Source organism: Platalea leucorodia (genome assembly GCF_965183815.1).
Source record: "Platalea leucorodia genome assembly, chromosome: 12".
In the NCBI taxonomy this organism is placed as follows: Eukaryota; Metazoa; Chordata; class Aves; order Pelecaniformes; family Threskiornithidae; genus Platalea; species Platalea leucorodia.
This window is the reverse complement of record NC_138834.1, coordinates 742,897-761,804: the sequence shown is the minus strand read 5'-3', so window position 1 is coordinate 761,804 and position 18,908 is coordinate 742,897. Positions and strand designations below refer to the sequence as shown.

The 18,908-nt window shown below is 53.6% G+C and overlaps 4 protein-coding genes across 8 annotated transcripts in view; 3 read left to right on the top strand and 1 right to left on the bottom strand.

Annotated features, from left to right (window-relative positions):
- The first annotated feature begins 266 nt into the window (after positions 1–266).
- UFD1 (ubiquitin recognition factor in ER associated degradation 1) lies at positions 267–7,684 on the top strand. Its single transcript, XM_082324937.1, has 12 exons — positions 267–357; positions 730–862; positions 1,606–1,638; positions 2,488–2,609; positions 2,955–3,085; positions 3,498–3,570; positions 4,274–4,342; positions 4,876–4,941; positions 5,229–5,276; positions 5,647–5,735; positions 6,500–6,581; positions 6,959–7,684. The coding sequence occupies exons 1-12, from the start codon at positions 355–357 to the stop codon at positions 7,031–7,033; spliced, it is 924 nt and encodes a 307-aa protein (XP_082181063.1). The 5' UTR covers positions 267–354; the 3' UTR covers positions 7,034–7,684.
- Positions 7,685–8,006: 322 nt separating this feature from the next.
- Positions 8,007–9,718, top strand: LOC309596634 (synaptic plasticity regulator PANTS). 2 transcript variants are annotated; one of them, XM_082325116.1, is made up of 4 exons: positions 8,007–8,086; positions 8,177–8,344; positions 8,819–8,865; positions 9,149–9,718. In XM_082325116.1, exons 1-4 carry the CDS (start codon positions 8,063–8,065, stop codon positions 9,201–9,203), a joined length of 294 nt encoding a protein of 97 aa, XP_082181242.1. In that variant the 5' UTR covers positions 8,007–8,062; the 3' UTR covers positions 9,204–9,718. The 2 variants fall into 2 exon arrangements, with proteins under 2 accessions (XP_082181242.1, XP_082181241.1); XM_082325115.1 differs by having other exon boundaries at positions 8,819–8,964.
- Positions 9,719–9,857: 139 nt separating this feature from the next.
- Positions 9,858–12,799, bottom strand: MRPL40 (mitochondrial ribosomal protein L40). 3 transcript variants are annotated; one of them, XM_082325113.1, is made up of 4 exons: positions 12,681–12,799; positions 11,936–12,019; positions 10,765–10,920; positions 9,858–10,420 (listed from the first exon to the last, which is right to left on the bottom strand). In XM_082325113.1, exons 1-4 carry the CDS (start codon positions 12,752–12,754, stop codon positions 10,111–10,113), a joined length of 624 nt encoding a protein of 207 aa, XP_082181239.1. In that variant the 5' UTR covers positions 12,755–12,799; the 3' UTR covers positions 9,858–10,110. The 3 variants fall into 3 exon arrangements, with proteins under 3 accessions (XP_082181239.1, XP_082181240.1, XP_082181238.1); XM_082325114.1 differs by having other exon boundaries at positions 11,936–12,077; positions 12,681–12,751; XM_082325112.1 differs by lacking the exon at positions 12,681–12,799 and having other exon boundaries at positions 11,936–12,505.
- Positions 12,800–13,108: 309 nt separating this feature from the next.
- Positions 13,109–18,908, top strand: part of HIRA (histone cell cycle regulator) — a 37,862-nt gene continuing 32,062 nt past the window's right edge. For both annotated transcript variants that reach the window (XM_082325283.1, XM_082325285.1), the window contains exon 1: positions 13,109–13,368. In XM_082325283.1, coding sequence (XP_082181409.1) covers positions 13,332–13,368 — 37 coding nt within the window. In that variant the 5' untranslated portion in view covers positions 13,109–13,331. The remainder of the gene's footprint in view (positions 13,369–18,908) is intronic.

Below are 18,908 nucleotides of genomic sequence, written 5' to 3'. Positions count from 1 at the left end.
GCCATGTCTGCCATCTTTGCCGCGGGCGCACGGTTTGCTTTACCGTTTACGTGACTTCGACGAAGAGGCGGGAGGAGCCGCCTCGGCGCTCCCTGGCCGAGGGGGGGCCGAGCGGCCACAAGAGCCGCCACAATGGCCGCCACAATGGCCACCACCGTGGCCACATCGGCCGGGGCGAGAGCCCGCCTTCCGCCCTCACACGGAATGGCCGCCCGGGGGGGCGGGCGCCGCGCGGCACGCTGGGAGGGGCAGCGGGGCGGGGCCGGGCGCGCGCAGCCCCGTCAGGCGAACGCGCGCCCCGCCCCGCCCGTGGGGAGCTCGAGCGCCGCCGCTCCGCGCCTCAGCGCCGCCGCCATGGTGAGGCCGGGGGCGGCCCGGGAGGTGCCGAGTCACGGCGGGCGGGCGGGCGGGCGGGCCCCGCGCTCTGCGCCCGCTGCGGAGCGGCGGGCTGAGGGCGGGGGTCGGCCTTTCCTCCGCGGGGCGCCGGCCGGCCCAGCCCTGGCCGCGGGCGTCGCCTGGCAGCGCGCTGCCGCTGCCATTTTGTGCCCCCGCGGCGCTCGGGTTTCCCCAGGCGGTGCCTGAGCTGCGGGACCGGAGGGGCCCGCGGCCGGCGGGGCGTCAGCCGAGCGGCCCCTCGGCGCCCGTTTAGCTGAGGCTTCGTCGGGCGCTGCGACGCTTCAGTACGCGCTAGATAGCTACTAATACACTCCTTGTGTTTTTTTCCCCTAGTTCTCTTTTAATATGTTCGATCACCCCATCCCTCGGGTTTTCCAGAACCGCTTCTCAACCCAATACCGCTGCTTCTCGGTATCCATGCTTGCTGGACCTAATGACAGGTCAGATGTGGAGAAAGGCGGGAAGAGTATGTGCATGTTTTATTTTGACTAATAACCTGTGGGAAAAGTGTTTGTGAATAATGTCAAGCAGTACAGCTTTCGGCCGAGGCTGCAGAAACTTTGTGGAACAGCATGGAGACGTGCTGTTGGCTTTGTGGCTGGAGCTGGGAGAGCACCCCGGGTGGGGCTCCAGGAAGGAAGGAGGAGGGGTTTATCGCATTACTGTGTAATTAAAAAACTTACCGAGCGAGTCCTGGCTTACGAGCATTAGAAAAAGACGTTCTTCATTTTTAAAGTCCCTTGTTAAAATCTTAGGCCCATTACAAGCCATGGAAATTTAGGATTAAGGGCGCTTTTTTTTCCCCTCCTTGTTGTACCTCCCTTAGCTTGAACAAAGAGAATAGATCAGCCAACTTAATTTTCAGGCTGTCAGACTAATGCTATGTTGTTTTGAGTTGGCATCGATTTAAGAGCGCCTGTAAGCCCAGCAAATAAAATTACCTTTAGGAAACACTTTCTTTAGTACCAGGTATTGTAAAACCTTGTCATCTCTTTTTTTCTGACTAAATTTTGAAATCTCCATGCTAGCAGGTGTATTTGTCGTGAGTGATTCTACTGAAATCTCTGGCTTAAAAATGAATTTGCAGGAGATTTTAGAATCTCCTTTTCTTAGAGAAGATTTTAGAGAAAGGAATGATAAAATTGTATGTTGTGTACTCTGGGTGCAGTCATACTTTTCCTAATCTTATATTCTTACTCATTTCTGCAGTCATTATGCCACCGTCGGCTTTGGATCAACTCAGTAAGTGAATATTTTATTCTGAAATAACAACATTAGAAATATGAGCAAATGCGCAAGCAAATACCACGGTATTTTAGTTATCTATTAAAATCTGACTTAAATAGAGAATATGAGGCTAATGAGTTCAAAAAATTTATTTTGGAAGTATCTTGTCTGTCAGAATTAACGAGGCTTGTCTGTCTTCAAGTACAGACGTCTGAAGTGTTGGGCTACCTGAGGGCACAAATCAATATTTATTAACTATTAATAGCGTACTCGGTATAATGGTTACAGTTAATCTAGCAAATTCTTAATCTCAACCTGCTTGTTCTGGATGCTGTTGTCTGGAGCAAAATTTATTTTAAAGACAAAATAAGTCTTGGAAATTAACTTAGAAATGGGGAAAAAGATAACTGAATCAATAGTATACGTGGCCTTTATTGGCCTTTTTAACAAAGGGGTTTCCCCCCCACCGAGTTTTAGCCTTAGTAGAATTTATTTGAGAAATTAGTTTAGTCAGGATTTAATTTTAAAATAGGCAGGGCCTGTTAAAATTCATTAGGTAGGACCTAACTGATAATAGCACAAGGACATAACAGGAATAGATTCCTCTGCTAATACCCCCTGCCTGCTCATCTCTGAGCTTGCGTAATGTTGGAGAGACGTTCAAGTTCGAAGTGCGATGGCAATACGGTGTTCGTATTCTGCATTCTCTCCTGGATTTGCAGTTTTGAGCAACTGGAATAATGATGTGAGAGGAATCCTCTCCTGTAGTCTGGCCCATTCTCTTGCTAATGTTCAGTCTCTGAAAGCTTCAGAAATGTGTTGGTGGCTTTTAACAAACAAAATTCTTTTCTCCTTCCTCACCAGGCCGACTTAATATTACTTACCCGATGCTGTTTAAGCTGACCAATAAAAATTCAGACCGAATGACGCACTGTGGAGTGCTCGAATTTGTGGCTGATGAGGGCATATGTTACCTTCCACACTGGGTGAGTTGCCTCATGCTGGACGGTCAAAACCTGAAGAGTAGGATTAGTGAGCTGCCAGTTTCATATGAAAGCGGCGGAATGTTTCCTGGCAGTGCGTATCTTTGCTAGTCATGTTCCTACAGCAGCTTTCAGTCACAGCTCAGGTTTCCCTCCGTGAGAGTTTAACGAAGTAAGCAGAGCGGACTGCTTCTTAAGATGCACCTGACTGTTCTTCCTGAAATTAAACCGTGTTAAACTGGTGCATCTCAAGGAAGATGGAGGCCCCAGCGAAAATAGGTATCCGCGGGGAAAGAGAATTTACACCACCAGTCACGTGGATAGTGGTTTGTATCTTTGTTCTTGCAGATGATGCAGAACTTGCTGCTGGAAGAGGGAGGCCTGGTGCAAGTGGAGAGTGTTAACCTTCAAGTCGCTACTTACTCAAAGTTTCAGCCACAGAGTCCGGATTTTCTTGACATCACCAATCCCAAAGCTGTGTATCCTTCCTATTCAGCTATGGAGCAGGGGACAAAAGTTTTCTCCCAGATGGGAATGATGAGGCAGAGCCAGCTAGCTTTTCAGGTGTGGCTCGTACTCTTCCAGTAGCAGATAACTACTACTGCTCCTTCTGAAAACAAAACGGAGGGAGAACTTCTGTGCAGAGATGTTGCTGACTGCTGGCGCAAAGTGTAGCCTGGAGTGAAGAAGCGTGAGTCTTGGCTTAAAGTCCAAGGAGTCTGGGTGTCCCTGAGAAGAACTTGTACACCCTAATGTTTACCAAAAGGCTATCTACAGTACTCGCTGGTGACTTTTAAACCACGTTTGAGAGACCAAGGTTCTGTAACCTAGTAACGTTAAAGCTTTGATGTTGCATTGAAAACAAATGTTTCATCTTAACGTACTCCAAAGATTAGAAAATGCATTGAGAAACTTCGCTTGTCTAACTACTGGGGACGTTATTGCCATCAACTACAATGAAAAGGTACGGTATGCAACACCAGTCCATGCAAGGGTTGTTTGGATACCGTCAATTTGAGGAAATAAATTCAGCCCCATGTAAAAATGTACGCTATATTTCAGTAGATTGTGACCACATAAGTACTTGGAGTACATCTTGGGAATAGATTTTATGGGTGAGTATTTTTGGCAGCAGATGTGCCCCTGTGACCGCCTGGGGGTGTAGCCAACGTCCTAGCTTGTTGGATGTTGGTGCTAAAACACTGCACGCAGAGCTGTGCAGCGCTGCTGACAAGTAGTCCCAGGTGGTCGATTTTGCAATTGCTTTTCTATTGGAGGAAAGAAGGGGTCCGTTAAGTTTTCTCCCGAGTTGCTGTTTAGACTGGTTTTTGACTCACAAGAAAATAAATTTTTGTGCTGTTGATGTTTTTACAAGTCAGGGGACAGAATTTATCCTAAATTCATAGTTTGTTTTCAAAAATGCCGATTAAGGTACAGTAAGAGTGCAGCAAGGTACAGTAAAAGCTAGGTTCTCTAGCTCCAGCGTATGGCGATCTTCTGAGGTCAAAATCTTTGCTCTCAAGTTCTGTAGAGACCCTGAAGTATCCAGTCCTCAACCTAAAGAGCACTTATCTCAGTTTTCTTGGAGCCATCTGAAGGGAGAGGTTTAGATACGCTTTTCTTATGTATAAGCATGCGCAATCTTAAAATATTCACTACTGTTTCAGATCTATGAGCTGCGGGTGATGGAGACCAAACCAGACAAGGCTGTGTCCATCATAGAATGCGATATGAATGTAAGTTAAAGCTGATGTGGAAGGTCTGCTTTTACTGTGCCCTCCCCAACGGAGAGGCCATCTCGTTCAGGGGTAGCGCTGTGCACCAAGCGCCTCTGATGCTGCAGGAGAGGTAAAATCAGGTGCGACAGGGAAGATGGCTCACTGGGGAGACCGCGTGTGCCTTTGTAACCACACCTGCGGTCTCGAGCCGCGCTTCGTGTGCCGTCAGGTGACTGTAGTGCCTAGGGTTTAATGTCTAGCTTCAACGTGGTTTATGATCTGAGTTTTATTTAACGGCCTTGTCTTGATTCAAACTCCAGTGATATTGTGGGGTGCTCTTTTGCTGCTCTGTTTCAATTACATGCCAAGACTCATTCCTGGGAGCCTTTGTCTTTTTAGTTCTGAGTTAAAATGTTTAACAAGCAAACCTCGGTTCTTTCTAGGTCAGAATGGAGTGATAGTTTGTGGAGGTTTGAGGAGCAGTAGTATAAAGCTTAGGAGGAAAAGAACAGTATCAGTCATGCTTATTTTCGTCCTTCTTGTGTACATAGGTGGATTTTGATGCTCCTTTGGGGTACAAAGAGCCAGAAAGAAGTGCACAGCATGAAGAGACCACAGTAGGTTAAGCTTCTGTTCTTCAAAAATGTATTCCCTAGAAGTCAGCCTTGCTTGTGATGGGGCAGTGAGTGCCAACATAATTTCTTTTTCCCTGAAACGATTTCTTCAGACTAAACTTTACTTACCAGATGCTTGCGTTACTTCGGAGATGGTTGTTTACCAGCTGTTGATTTTGGAAAGGGATTGTTCTGAAGTTTTGTTTGATTAGAACTGTGTGGAACTGTTTTCTTGTGTTGTGCATATCACAACATGAACACAGTGAACCAACTTGTTTTTTCCCTCCCAGGACGTTGAAGCAGACCACAGTGGATACGTGAGTGACATAGGATTTCGTGTAAGTCCCCCATTTCTGCTGGTTTCTGAATGTTGTAAAATGGCGAGGGAAAGCTGTTCCAGACAACTGCAAAATGCCAGTACCAGCTCTTAGTGCTCGTCATTTAACTGGCGAGCGTCTGCAAACGTTCTGTGGTGCGTCCAGCCAGTGACAGCGGGACTTGCTGTCCTTAAACGGGCAGTCTGTAAGCGGGAGACCGAAACATGCTCCTACACCCAGGGTTCATCAGCTTATTCGCACCAAAAAGAAACATGCTGAGGCAAATAATTCAATAAAAACGATAGCAAGGTTTTACAGAATGTAGTATCCCTGTGCAGTGTGCTTTCACATACAGGATACGCTTAAGTAAAAACTCGTTCTGTATCCATAGGCATTCTCTGGTTCTGGGAACAGACTGGATGGCAAGAAGAAAGGCGTTGAGCCTAGTCCGTCGCCGATCAAGCCCGGAGACATCCGAAGGTATGTCCGTTTCGTTCGGTTGTCAGCCAGCCAAGGACCGGTGTTTGAGCAGAGTTTGGGGTTGGTTTTTTCCTGCTCCTGCAGTGTAAACAAGCTGATTTCCTCCTAAGTTTGCAGTGAGAAAATGGATAGTCTGATCTTCTAGGCTGACTCTGATGTCCCTGACTGCTTAAGGTGCAGATCCCAAGTTGATGTGGTCCAAACTCACTCGCTCCGCTCTGGTTCTGGGGAAGCCAAGCGGGGAGAGGCAGCAGGTCCCGGCCGGGGCACCGAACCCTGCCCCTTTTCTGAAGTGACGTTTGGCCTAGAGTGAAATCTTTTTTCAGTTGGGCGGGTAACCAAAGCCAAGCCGTGTGTGGGTTTGTTGCCTTTTTTTTTTTTCTTAGAAGTAAATTTAGAAAATTCAGACTTGGTGGAAGCGTGCAGGGATGTGGTTCCTGTCGTGTTCTGTCGTTTACATCTGTCACAACAAAACCCGAGCCCTGGTGGACAAGCGTGTCCGTGGCCCTGTGGAGGCCGCAGGCTCCGTGGAGATGTGCCACGGGCAAGCTCCTGCAGCAGCCCCCGGATCCGATTATTGACCTCACGCAACGTATGCCTGCCCTCAGAAAAGAATTCGGTGCTTTAACTGTAGAACTATTTGGTAATGAGAACGAGCGGTCAGCGTTGGTACAGTGCCGACAGACGCAGAGTAGGTCTCGCTGTGTTCCGTGGGACAGTAGCTGCAAAACTTCCTGCGTAATATTTTTATGCTTCTTTTCCAGAGGAATACCCAACTATGACTTCAAGATCGGTAGAATCACGTTCATTAGAAACTCACGCCCACTAGTTAAGAAAGTCGAAGAGGTAAATCAAGTGGGACCCTCCCCAGTTGTGCGCAGAACGAGACCATTAGAGCTGCTATCCGAGCTCGTGGTTCCTCTCGCCACGCTTGGTTTTTCACAGCGCGCGCCTGTTGAAAAGCGGTAGTAGTTAAGAAGCGGTTTGAGCTAGGTGAAAGCAGCCCCCGCTGTCCCCGCTGCTGACGGAAGCGTACTAAGCCCGCGCGCGCCTGGCTGCCTCGGCTGGACGGTCGCTGCAGTGCTCCTGGCTGTGTAGACGAGGGATGCGAAGTGTCGACAGCCAGTTGCTGCTCTGGGGGGATGTTCTTTCCAGCGATCGTGCAGCTTTCGTCGCAGCGAGCAGAGAGGTGACAACCGTTTTTCCCTCTTTCCCTTTTCCAGGATGAATCCGGAAGCCGGTTCATTGCCTTTTCAGGAGAAGGCCAGTCCCTGCGCAAAAAGGGAAGAAAGCCCTAAGCTGTGGTACCTTTGGTCCGATAGGAGGAAAATTAAAACACCGATCGCAGCATACTGGATCTTAGTTATTGCAGCTGAGAGGAGAGACTGTGTTGCACCACGGGAGCGCTTTCGCTGGGTTTGGTTCCACGTTTGAAGCCGGAGCTGTCAGACTGTCTTCATTTTCAGTTGAAAATTAAGTCCTAGGGTTTCTGAAGGAGTGCTTTCTGTGGTGGGAAGAGGGAAAGTGTCTCGGATAAACCTGGGAGGTGAACCCGGCGCGGTCTGCCTTACTAAGAGGTCCGGTCTTAGACTACGTCCTCCCCTCTCGTCCCCCGCGGGACGATGGTCCCGCCTCGCTCCGGGCTTGGCATTTTCCTCCCTCCCTATGTATTTTGCCACAATTCCAGGGAAGCTTTTCGGCGTGGTGCAAAGGAAGGCTGACACCTGGGCGTGTAAGGCTTCTGCGGGGCGCCTGCCAGCCTGGCTTCGGGCGTGGGCTATAAATGGCTCTGAGCAATCCCCTCTGACTGCGTTTTGTGTGTGTGATCAGCGACACGCCTTGTAATGAGATCGCACTGCACCGACCTAACGGCAGGCGGCGGGAGGGGCGGGGCGCAGCGCTGCCCGGTGCCGGCGAGGGAGCGCGGAGCTCCGCGGCGTCGGTAACGAGCCCGGCCTCCCTCCGGCTGCCCGAGGCGCGGGGCCTGCGCGCCCTCCTGGAGCCCCAGGAAGGGTTCCGCGGCCGGCGGCCCCGCGCTGCCGGTCCAGGGGAAGCACGGCCGCGGGGGCCCCGTCCGTCCGTCCGTCCGTCCCCCGTCCGGGGCCGCCCCCGCCGCGCGCCCCTGCCCCGGGCTCCCGGGGACGGGTGGGCTCTGGCGCGGGTCACGTGCTGCGCGGGAGCCCCGCCCCGCAGGCAGCCATTGGCTGGCAGGCCCGGGGGCGGGACGGCCGGTTTGTGCCGCCCCTCGCCATTGGCCGGGCCCGCGGGTCCGCCCGCAGAGCGCGGCGGGGATTGGCGGCGGGGCGGCGGCCCGGCGCGCGGGCAGCATGGCGGGCGGCGGGGCCTGGCGGGTGAGCGGGGCGGCGCGGGGGGCGGCGGGGCCGGGGCGGCGGGGCCGGGGCGGCGGCGCGGCTCAGCCCGGCCTCTCTCTCCGCCCGCAGCCGCCGCGGCCGTGCGAGGACTACTGGTGGGAGTGGAAGCACTGCCGCGGGCTGCGGCACGCCTTCCACCACTACTACGCGCACGGGGAGCTGCCGGCCTGCGGCCGGTGGCGGGAGGACTACGAGGCCTGCCGCGCCTGGGAGCGGGGCCGCGCCGCCGCCGCGCAGGTACCGCCCGCGCCCCCCCCCCGCCCCTTCCCGCCTCGGGAGCCGGCAGCGGCGCCCGCCGCCGCGGGCGGTGGCACCGCGGGGAGGGCGGGAGCGGCGGGCGGCGGCGGGCCGCAGGGCCCGAGCAGCCGGCGGGAGAGTTTCCGCAGCCGCCTGCCGCAAGAGCTCCTGGTGTGGGCTGCTCCGACAGCCCCACAGGGAGGGCCGCCGCGCCGCGGGCGGGCGGGAGCGCGGCCCTCGTCCCCTCGGCCACCGGGGCGGCTGCGGGCCCGGTGCCTCCTCCCGTCGTAACGTAACCGTGACACGGTTGAAAGGTTGCACCCTGGCTGACTCGCGTAGCGTTTGGCACTTCTGTTTCAGCACGATAAACTGTGCCTCGTTTCACCTCAAAGAGTCCCAGCAGGAAAGCCCTCTCTAAGACCCGAACATTCAACACTACCCGGTGATTTTTGGGTTTTTTTTCCTGTATTTCAGGAAGCTTTGTGCAAGAGTGAAAGAGCTCGAGTTATGGAAAAACAGAGGTATGCTCCAGTGTGGACGCTGAGGAAGAGCCCACCACCTGACTGGTATCTTCCCCTTGACCAAGACACACCAAATTAGCAAGACTGCTCCCGAGCGTGGTCAGTGATGTAATACGTAATGCCGAAATGTCATTTTGAAATTATACAACTGTAGCTCTGCCCTGCAATACTTTAGCACTCATTCAAAAATACTGAGAGTTTATTTAAACACCCAGTATTTTTTAAAGGGAGAATTGAGGTGCTTCATTTGATTCTGGACCCTTATTACTGTCTTACACTTTAGGATTTCATTCCGCAACTCAGCAGGCGACTCCCAAATTAGTGCATACGTGATCTAGCTCCTCCTGTTAGACGAGGACCTCTTCCCCTGCCAGCCGGTGTGGCACACTTTTGGAACAAGGTGCCCAGCCCAGGCCAGCCAGATGGGAGAAGAGAAGCAAGCCGGGACTCCTCCCTGCCTCTTCAGGATCACCACAACCACCCGCGTTGAAAAGGCATTTCCCAGGTTCATTACTGTCACGGGTTAAGAGCTTCTCGCCTGGTGGGATGATATCGCAGACCCTGAAACTGCAACCCCGCCCCTCCCTGGAACACCCTGGAGTGGTGGCGTGTGTCGGTGGCAGTAGTCAGAATTACTACAAAAATAAAGGTTTCAATGGCTGAAGAGATCTGTTTTGTTTTAGGGCAAACCCTTAGAGATTTAGTTACGATGCTTACATGGCAATATAAAAAACCCAAAACTTAATTTTGGCTTTGTCGTGGTGTGTTTTCCGTCTGTTTTCCCTCTTACACGGAAAAGTACTTCACTGCAGTCTGGAAAGAGAGGCAGTAAACACTCGGCTGCTGCCTCCCGTAGAGGGCAGACTGATGCGATGACTGTGGCGTTCTTTCCTCACAGCACAGGAATCTTCCAAGTTATGGTTTATGCAGAACAACAAAGCAGCTGCTCAGGAGCGTATGGAGGGATGAGAGAGAAGCCCAGAAAGATAAAATACTCTCTAAAATACTACTTCTTTGTCTTGTTCTAGCATGGCACAAGAGCAAGGTAGTGTAGTTTTGTCGGGTGACTTGCTACCTAGATAGCCGTTCAAAAACCCCAAACAAACAGGCCCTTCATTAGTATGGTTTTTCACAGTCACACACCTACGGCATTTGAACCTGCAGAAGGAACTGTTTATTCTTACTCCATTCTCTCCTCCTTCAGCTGGCCGAGTAGCTCGTGCCAGATGACAACAGAGTCCTCCATCACTGCGTGTACACTTTGGTGATATCAACGCATTTTCCTTCAGGAGGGTCGTAACCGGGAAGTGGTGGGGTGTAATCGGGTCCATCTCTCTCGAAGGGGAAGAGCCCCTCATCTCGTCTGATCGCGGCCTGATACAGCTCCTCGGACTCCAGGCGCAGTTCCTTTAGTGCCTCTTGCTGAGCTTCCACAAGGGTCTGGATCGCTTTCTTTTCTGCCTTATCTTGTTTCTGCTTAAACAAACACCACTTTTTCATGAGTAAAACTCTTCTCTCAGTCTCCTCAAATGACAGAGGAGGAAGACTTCGCACCCTGATGAAGAATAAGGTAACATTGTAATAGAGAAATAGCCTGCACCCAAAAGAGCAAATGTAAAAAAACAAACCAACAAGAACCCCCCCCAAACCCAGAGAACGCGTTTCATTCATGCCTTGGGCTGTCGGGTTTTCCGCGGTCATTCTAACAGGAATTCGTGTTGCTATTTTTTCACTCCTTTTAGCAGGAGCAAATAAAATTTGCTTTCCCCGTTTTTGTCCTGGTAGAAGTAGATAAGGTTTTGTACCAAGGCTGGCGCTACACCGCGGTTTGGCCGAGAAAGAAATGAGAAGCGTTTCTACCATGAATGCAAGCGCGTGGTGAAAGGCAGTCTCACTGACCTGTTGCTATCGGAGTACTTCAGTGGTGTTATAAAATCCTCAATTGGAATCATTTCTGGGGCAGCTTTTTCCAACTTTTTAATCTTCTTTTTCATCCGATCCTTCTGTGCTTGCTCTCTCTTTACATCCACTTTCTTCTTCTTCTTCGGTTGCGCTCTACAAGGGAAATCATTACGTGAATGAAGGAAGATATTTTGTCACTTAATTCAACACCAGCAACTTTCACTTCCACTTTAGTTTTCTAAGGACTGTCCCTTCCCATTGCTTAATTTCATCCCCAATGGAAGTTCCAGCCGTTAGCTTTATTCAGTAATTTCCAGGAGACAGTAATACGTCTTGTGAGATTTTCTGCAGAGAGAACTGTACCTGCCTGAGGAAAGCAACCTCCAGTGTTGTGCTGAACATCAGAATGACCCAAAAGAAGTTCCACAATATTGAATTGGAATTGTTTTGTGCTAGCTGAGAGTGCAGCAGAGTGGGTAACAGGTTTGTCTGCAAATACTCCTGTCATCTCCCACTAAAGAGGAGAGTGAGTGGTTTTACACACGCTTTTGAAATTTCCACATTTGGAACCACGTTCAGGGCGCAGATGTTACTCTCCTGTTGTACGTCTCCGCGCAGATCCAGTACAGCCAAGATAACGTAAGCAGACACAAGCTAACCCTCGCGGCGGACCTGCGGGCTATCGTTCCTGCCTTGCGGATCGAACAAACGACCTTTACGGTGTGCAGCAGTCTCCCTGATGGCACCTAATAGCTGCCGGGACATTTTAAATCTAGTTGCATCAAAACAGAACACGGATACCAAAATGTAACATATACGCAAATGCGGGCTGCCTAGTATACCCCTTGGTAGTAAAGTGCTTTTGTTCAGCTATAGGCTTTCATTTCCATTGTTGCTCAAAAGGGAATTCTGGAGCACAGCTTAAATCCGAACGTCTCCAGCCACATTCTGTGGTTGAGGAAGCAAATACGAGTACACACAAGCGTAGAGCAGTCACTGTGTCGGTTACCATTAACCTCTCCTCAAGAGGCCAATGGCTCTTAACTGCTTTTACGTATCGTGACTTGAGAGCAAACATCTATAGTTAAAAGTTAACTTGGACTTGGGAAAATTTGTGTTCCCCTAAGGGCGAAAGCGCCTGTACGTAACTCCGTGCCGCTGCACTCACCGCGTGGGCAGGGACGCCCTGAGCGCCAGCAGCGAGCTCTGCCAGTGGCTTCCTCGGCACGCAGCCGCCTGGGGCAGCCAGGAACTTGGGGAGAAAAAGGAACATAAAGCATGAGGAGACGCGGACTGTGACGGCATCAATTCTGCAAAATACAAGGGCTGCTCGTTAGTCATAAATTACACTGATGAGCTTCGAATCATCTTTGGCCCCTTAATTCGTGACAGTGTACAGCGTTTGTCCAGAGAGAACCCCAAACGCCAGCAAGGCAACGAAACCCAGAATTTGGGCTGTTCGGCGTCACGGACCCACAGGGTGCCGAGGGGCGAGGCAGATGCAATTCTAAGCCTATGAACAGGTTAATTTTATTCTTAAGCTCCGACAACGGCCCCTCTGAGGCGCCGATTTCGGCGAAGCAAGGCCCTGCGCTCCCGCGCGGGGGAGGCAGGCGCCGCCGCTCAGGGCTCGGAGGCCACCGCGAGAGCGAGAACCGGCCCCGGAGCCCCCGCACCGGCCGCTCAGGCCCGCACACGCCACGTCCCGGTCCCGGCCCCGCAGCGCAGGCCCAGGCCGCCGAGGGAGCCCGGGGCGAGCGAGGCCCGCCCGGGAAGGGGACCGGGAGCAGGCCCAGGGCGAGGCGGGAATCCCGCGCAAAGGGCGCTTCGCTGGGCTCCCTCCCCGCGGGCCCGGGGCAGGCGGCCGCGGCGCAGGGAGCGAGGCAGCCGCGGAGCCGCCGCCCCCGCCCTACCTGAGCCGGGCGCCGCCGGGCGCTGCCCAGGCCGCGCAGAGCCGCGGGCTGGCCCGGGCCGCGGCCGCCAGCATGGCTCCCCGGCGGTGCAGCCGCGCTCCCCGCCGGCCGCGCTCCGGCTCCCGCGCCCCCTGTTCCGGCGCGCGACCGTTCCGCCCGCGGCGGGGGGGAAGGGGCGGGAAGGGGAGGCCCGGCCCGGCCCCGCCCCGCCCCGCCCCGCCGCCGCCCGGCTCCGCCCGGCAGGGGGCGCCCGCCCGCCCCGGAGGCGGGAGGCGGGGCGGTGGCGCCTCGCGGGATCTCGCCCCCCGCCGGCCGAGGCGGGGGAACGCCGGGGCTCGGGGGCGGCTGTTTCCCGCCGGGCCGGTTAGGCGGTTGCCAGGCGCCGAGTTCCGGCGTTGCCGGGCGCCGCCGGGAGCCGAGCGGGGGATGCGGCCGGGCGGCGGCGGCTGCGGCACGGGCGGCGGCGGGGCATGGAGCGGCGCTGAGGCGGCTCCGGCCGGCGGAGGGGGCGGGCAGAGCGGCGCGCGGCGGGGGCCCATGGTGGCCGGCGGCCGCTGAGCTCCGCCGCTCGCTCGGCCGCGGAGGCAGCCCGGGCGGAGCCGCCCTGGGGTCCCGAGGGCGGCGGCCGGCGGGGGCCCCGGGCGGGGAACAATGAAGCTCCTGAAGCCGACCTGGGTCAGCCACAATGGTGAGGGCCGCGCCGCCGGCAGCAGGTGCCGCGGGGCAGGTGCGGCGGGGGGCGGCGGGGCGCGGCGGCCGCCCGGGGCGCGTTCGGGCGCGGGCCGGGGGGGGCGGCGGCGGCGGCGGGGCCGCCGGGGGCCGCCGCCCGCCGCTCCCCGGGGCGGCCGTTTGGTTCCCCGCGGGGCGGCCGCGGCGTGCGCGGGGAGCGGCGGGGGCGAGGGGCGCTCCCGGGCGGGGGCGGCGGGGGCCGGGGCTGCGCGAAGGGCAGCGGGATCGCCCGGGGCCGAGGCTTGCGAGCGGCGGGGCTCGCCCCCAGAAGATGGCCGCAGGGGCCGCGCCGGCGGCGGGAGGAGCAGCGGCGGGGCCGGGGGCGGGCCTGCCGGGGCCGGGGCCGGGCGGCTCCGCGCTCGGGGGCTCGGGTCCCGGCCGCGGGCGGGGGGCGGCGGCCCCTGGTGCCGTGAGCGCCGGCAGCGGCCCCCCGCTGGCTCCGGGGCGGAGGCGCCCTCGGAACGGTCCCTGCGTTTCCGTGGCCCCTGCCGGCCGCTCGGCGGGGCCGGGGGCGGCGGGCTCCGGGGCTGGGCGGTGAAGCGGCGCGGCCCCGCTGTCAGGCGCCGGGGCTGCGCGGGGCGAATTTCCGGGGCGACACCGGCGCCGCTCCCGGGGACGCGGCGGGAGAAGCCTGGCGCCAAGAGCTCGCCTCTGCCTACGCGGCTTCGGTCCTCGGGGTCACGCCTGCCGCTTTATTTCAGCGGCAGGTTTTGTGCGCCGGTGCAGACGGCGACAGTCGGGCTCATCTAAGCTGAACGGTGGCTAGGGTAAAACCGCGCCGGGGACCGGCTTGCTCACGCCGGAGAGGCGTGCTTCGAGTTAGAGCAGATGCAGCTTTGCAGCCGCCTTTCTGCCTGCGCTGCTGTCTTTGTAATCGCGCTGCAGGTTTTAAGAAGGGTAACTTAAGCCTCGAGTCAAAATTTGCATCCGTCTTTACTTGAGCTGCTCTCCGGGGGCCGTATCGTCAGCAGGTGGACCTAGCCCTTTAACACAAGTTGTAGTGGTCTGAAAAAACGTGGGAGTGCTTTATTTGAGGTGTTTTTTTACATTTCTGCTTGGTTAATCTAAAAATATGTAGCATTTACATCTTAGTCTCTGGCTGCCTGTGGGCAGACTGTCCTGTGCCCCTCTGGATCTTCAGTGGGAGCCCACTTAGGAGCAGCTGAGTAAAAACTTTCGGCCTAAATCTTTGCAGATCCCAGGGATTAGATCTGTAACTTCTTTCCTGATTTCTTTAACGGGTGCACCTTTTGGTGTGGGCACGTGCTTGAAATCTGTAGCAATTTAAGATACGTCTAACTGCTGCAGAAGACAGTCTTCAGCCAAGCCGTCTGCAGCGAGGCTCGATTTGCAGAGCCCTGTGATACTTTGCCTAGAGGACCATGCGCTACGCAGGGCCTCGGCAGTCCCCAGTTTTATTCCCGTTTCTGCCGATGTCCTGCTGGGATGAGTTTGGGCAAGTCACTTTGTTGGAGTTTCACCACCTGCAAAACAGACATTCATCACTGGCTTCACTTGTAAAATGCTTTAAGGTCTGCTAACGCACCCAGGAGCCTGTAACATTCATGCCTTCTTATCCTTGGGGCAAGGAGCGCAGGGTGAAAACTGGTGGGTTTAGTCGGCCTCTTTCAACGCAGCCGGGCTGCGGATCCGGCAGGCATCGCTGCCTGCGAGCCGTCTCCATCACTTTTGATGGGCCTACCTGTTTGCTCTGAAACCTCTCCAGGAGCAGGGTAAAGATAATTTATCCTGTGTGTACCGGAGACTCATCGCGATCATTTTTACTCCTTTTGTTTTCCCCACGGGCACGAGAGGCTGCTTCGCTGCTGTTGGGTTGCGAGCGAGAGTCCTGATAGCAAGGCTGGCTCTTCCACACGCCAGGTCAAGGTGCTGTCGCTCCTGCCTTTCCCTCTCCCCGCTCAGTTTTGGGGTTCGTACTTGACTGAACGGACTAGAATGAGTTTAGCGATGCTCGCAGGCACGCGTTCTCCGTGAGGTATCAGACACGAGAAGTTAGTGTCGCAGCAGGGAAAGTCGGTACACCCGGGAATCGAAGGCTGCTCAGCCGAGATGCCGTGCGTTTACGGTAAAAGCACTTTAACACATTTTGGCTCTCCAGGTTTTTGTCTTGGGCTTCTTAATGTCACTTTGTCTGAGTACTTATTGGAAATATTTCTTTCGGATGCATTTTCCGTAAGCTTTTCATGCTCTTAATGTGGGTTTATTAGATTTTGCGTGAAATTCTCATTATTGCCATGTCCTTCTCTTCCATGTTTCTGTGATGTAGAGCAAGGAAGAATATTGAAAAGTGCAGTCCAGCGGCGGGGGCGGGAGCGGAGGACAGTCAGATACAGGTGGTGCGGTTTGCTTCTCCGTCCCAGTTTTCCATTCTGTGCCTCTGTAAAGGTGCATCGCGCGCCCGACGGTTGCGTGTACGTTTGGCGCACGAGGTTTTGAGAGCCCTGGTGCTTAAAGACGACTACCGCAGCGGGCAAGCGCTGAGCCCGCGGGAAAGGAGGTCCCTTGCGATTCCGAGAAACCTGTGCGAACCCCAAGGTGCTGCTGGTGTATAACAGCTCGCAGAAATTGGAGCCTGCTTTTGTTTAAATATAGGCACGGAGTTCATTATCTCTCCAAGCTGTAATGGTGGAATGTAAATATTTGCATTGATTTGTGAGTCATGTTGGATGTTATGTATCAGATGGGCTGGAAGCAAAAAGAACAGAAACTCATTCATTTTGTGGTAGAAATTCACGTAAAATTGTCTTTAAGTTTCATTGATTATTGCCTAAAGTTAAATAACAAACAAAAACGATGCAGTATTTAAAATGGCTTGTTTTCTATAGCTGGTGTATTTTTTAAAGATGGGACCTTCTCCTTGGGTTTGAATTACCTTACTCGGAACATTTTGTTCCAAGCTTGTTTCGTTATTGGTATTTCCTTAAGTACATAATGTATATTTGGGTTCTTTAAGCAAATAATCCAATAAGACAGCTGGTCTATCATAAGGTGGTCTGTTTTTAATGAACGTGGCTTGCTTCCGTATGCAATGCGATGCTGGGAGCTCCAGTAATTTAAACCTTTTTTTTTTTTTTTTTTTAGAAATTATTACAAGAGTGCAAAATGTCTTAAAACACACTGTTAGACTTTAATGTTACTGCTTTAGAATCACTTACATTTTGTTTCGATGCTTGATTACCCTTAGGAAATTCAACACTCCTCCAGTTAGGAGCCTGGGAAAGCATGCGGTCTCTTTGAAACAGGGACCTCGTGCCTTTTGGCTCGTTTCGGCAGGATCTGACAGCGTAATCAGGTAAAGACAGGGACCCAGGGAAGGAAGCGGTCGCTATCAGATAATGGCTCCTTCTCTGTTATTTTGAGGACGTGAAGGAAGTGAGGAAAAACCCAGTGTCTGTGATCAGTTTATAAAGCACAAGTAGTGTGGAACAAGTCTTGTAGCTTTGACCTGTGACGGTTATCCACCGCCGTGAATGGTATGCCCTTGATAACGGTACCCTGGAGGAAAGAGCACCCTGGTCACCACTCTGTCTTGCTGAATTTCTGTCCTGGGATCACTTGGTTTTTTTGTTTGTTTGTTTTTTTTTGTTTTAAATCATTTCACATCTCCAGATTGATAAAACTGGAAACAAATGCAAGTCTTGGTTTACTTGGGCAAACGATCTAATGATTATTGACCTTGTTCTGTGTTTTAAGGGATAGACATAAAAGTGTAGAGAGCAAACTTATTAAAAACATAAATTCCTTCTAGATCGTGAAAGGGTCAATATGCGTTCCTACTATGTAGCTTTACTAGCGATTCCTTTTTTGAAATCTGGGTAATCTAATTTAATCGTGACAAGCCCCGTGTTTCTCGATAGCCAGGAGAAGCAGGCGCAGCTCTGGAGCAGGACGCTGGGAAGGTTCCCCTTTCCGAGCTGGGGCACCGCCGTTCTGGAGCCCCTTACCAGCGGCGCTGGGACTTTGCACGTGCCTCTGTGCGCTCCCGTGTTTCGCCTGTTTCGGTACTCGGGAATCTGAGCGTGTAACAAAACCGACCTGGAACTTCACGCGGTGTTTGCGCTAGGTAGGAACTGAACTGCTTGTGACGTTGAGACGCTGCTTTCGAACAGAGCGCAGCTGCGGCTCCTCTCTGAGGGTCGCCTGCGGGGTCCGAACGAGGTGCGCTCCAGCCTGGGCTGCGCCGCCGCGGGTCTGCGCTTCTGGTGCGGAAACACGCAGTCGCTCTGCTGCTGCCTGAGGAATGGATGCACGTCATCTTTTTAGCTGAAGCGGGAGAAGCTCACGTTCGTGTCTCCAGTAGTTACTGTTCCCTGCAGGCATCCAGACAGGGCTGCCGCTGTGCTCGGCTTCGCCAACAGGTCATTGCGGCCGGAGCCAGGGATGAAATACTGATGCCCTGTGGTCCTGAGCTAGTTCACAGGCAGTTGCTTCCCTCTTTGGTTTGCTCTTGTCAGCTTAAGTTTATGCTTTCCTCCACTAATAAAACTACTTCAACTTGCAGTTGAAGAGCACAGCGAGAGTGTTGTGAACTCAAAGCTGTGGACTCTAAACGACTGAACACGTTTAATTATATTACCCCCAGGTCTCGGAATAATATCCAAAGCCATTTGAAATAAAATCCAGACTGACCTGTAGGTAGTGTTTCACCTAGGTTGACTTGCAAGCATTCTGCTGTGCCAGCGTGTGCAGGGCATTCTGCCGTTGCCGTTGGTGTTTTGGCTGGTGCGGCCGGTCGGTGAGGGAGCGGGCGCAGGCTGGGGCTGGCCGCGGTCTGACCGATTTCCTCCCTGTGGAAAGCGGGGGACTCTTACCTGAACGAACGCCGAGAAGTCCGGAACTTGATTTAGTAAATTAATGCTTCTAGGGAGAATGTCTTTAAAGGTTAACTGCTGGATGCATCTGGACATTGCTGGGGAGACTGAGATGTATGAAACTAGTCCAATTTATTAGGAATTATCCATCAGACGGAAACAATATTTACTTGGCTCTTATAGGAGATTAATTTGATGGGCCTCATGTACACAAGTCATTGTGCTTTAAGCTTATTGGCAAATTCTGCGGAAAAGCCCGAGTTTACTGGGTAGATCACTGTGTGTGATGAGTCACCTGTGGAGTGGGATCCCTTCCTGGGTCGCGGTTGGCCCACGTGGGAAACTTGATTTGGTTTTGAGGGCTGCTTTTATTACCGCCGCCTTCCCGGAGCGCAAAGTCCATATCCTTTTTAAACTTCCCGTACAAAATAACGCCCCGTGACCTGACGACTTCCACCGAGGTCTGAGTTTTTAGGATTATACTAATTTATGAAAATATCTGCTCAGTGCTCATCAGATCGAACCCCAGATTTATGCTAGGAAAAGAACTAAAAGGAAAATGTTGTCCTACTATATAAATACGTGGATTGTTTGTGTTCGAACTCTGTCTTCAGTGCCAGTTCCCCTCCACGTCCTAAAATACAGGAGAACTGAAAGAGGCTGATAG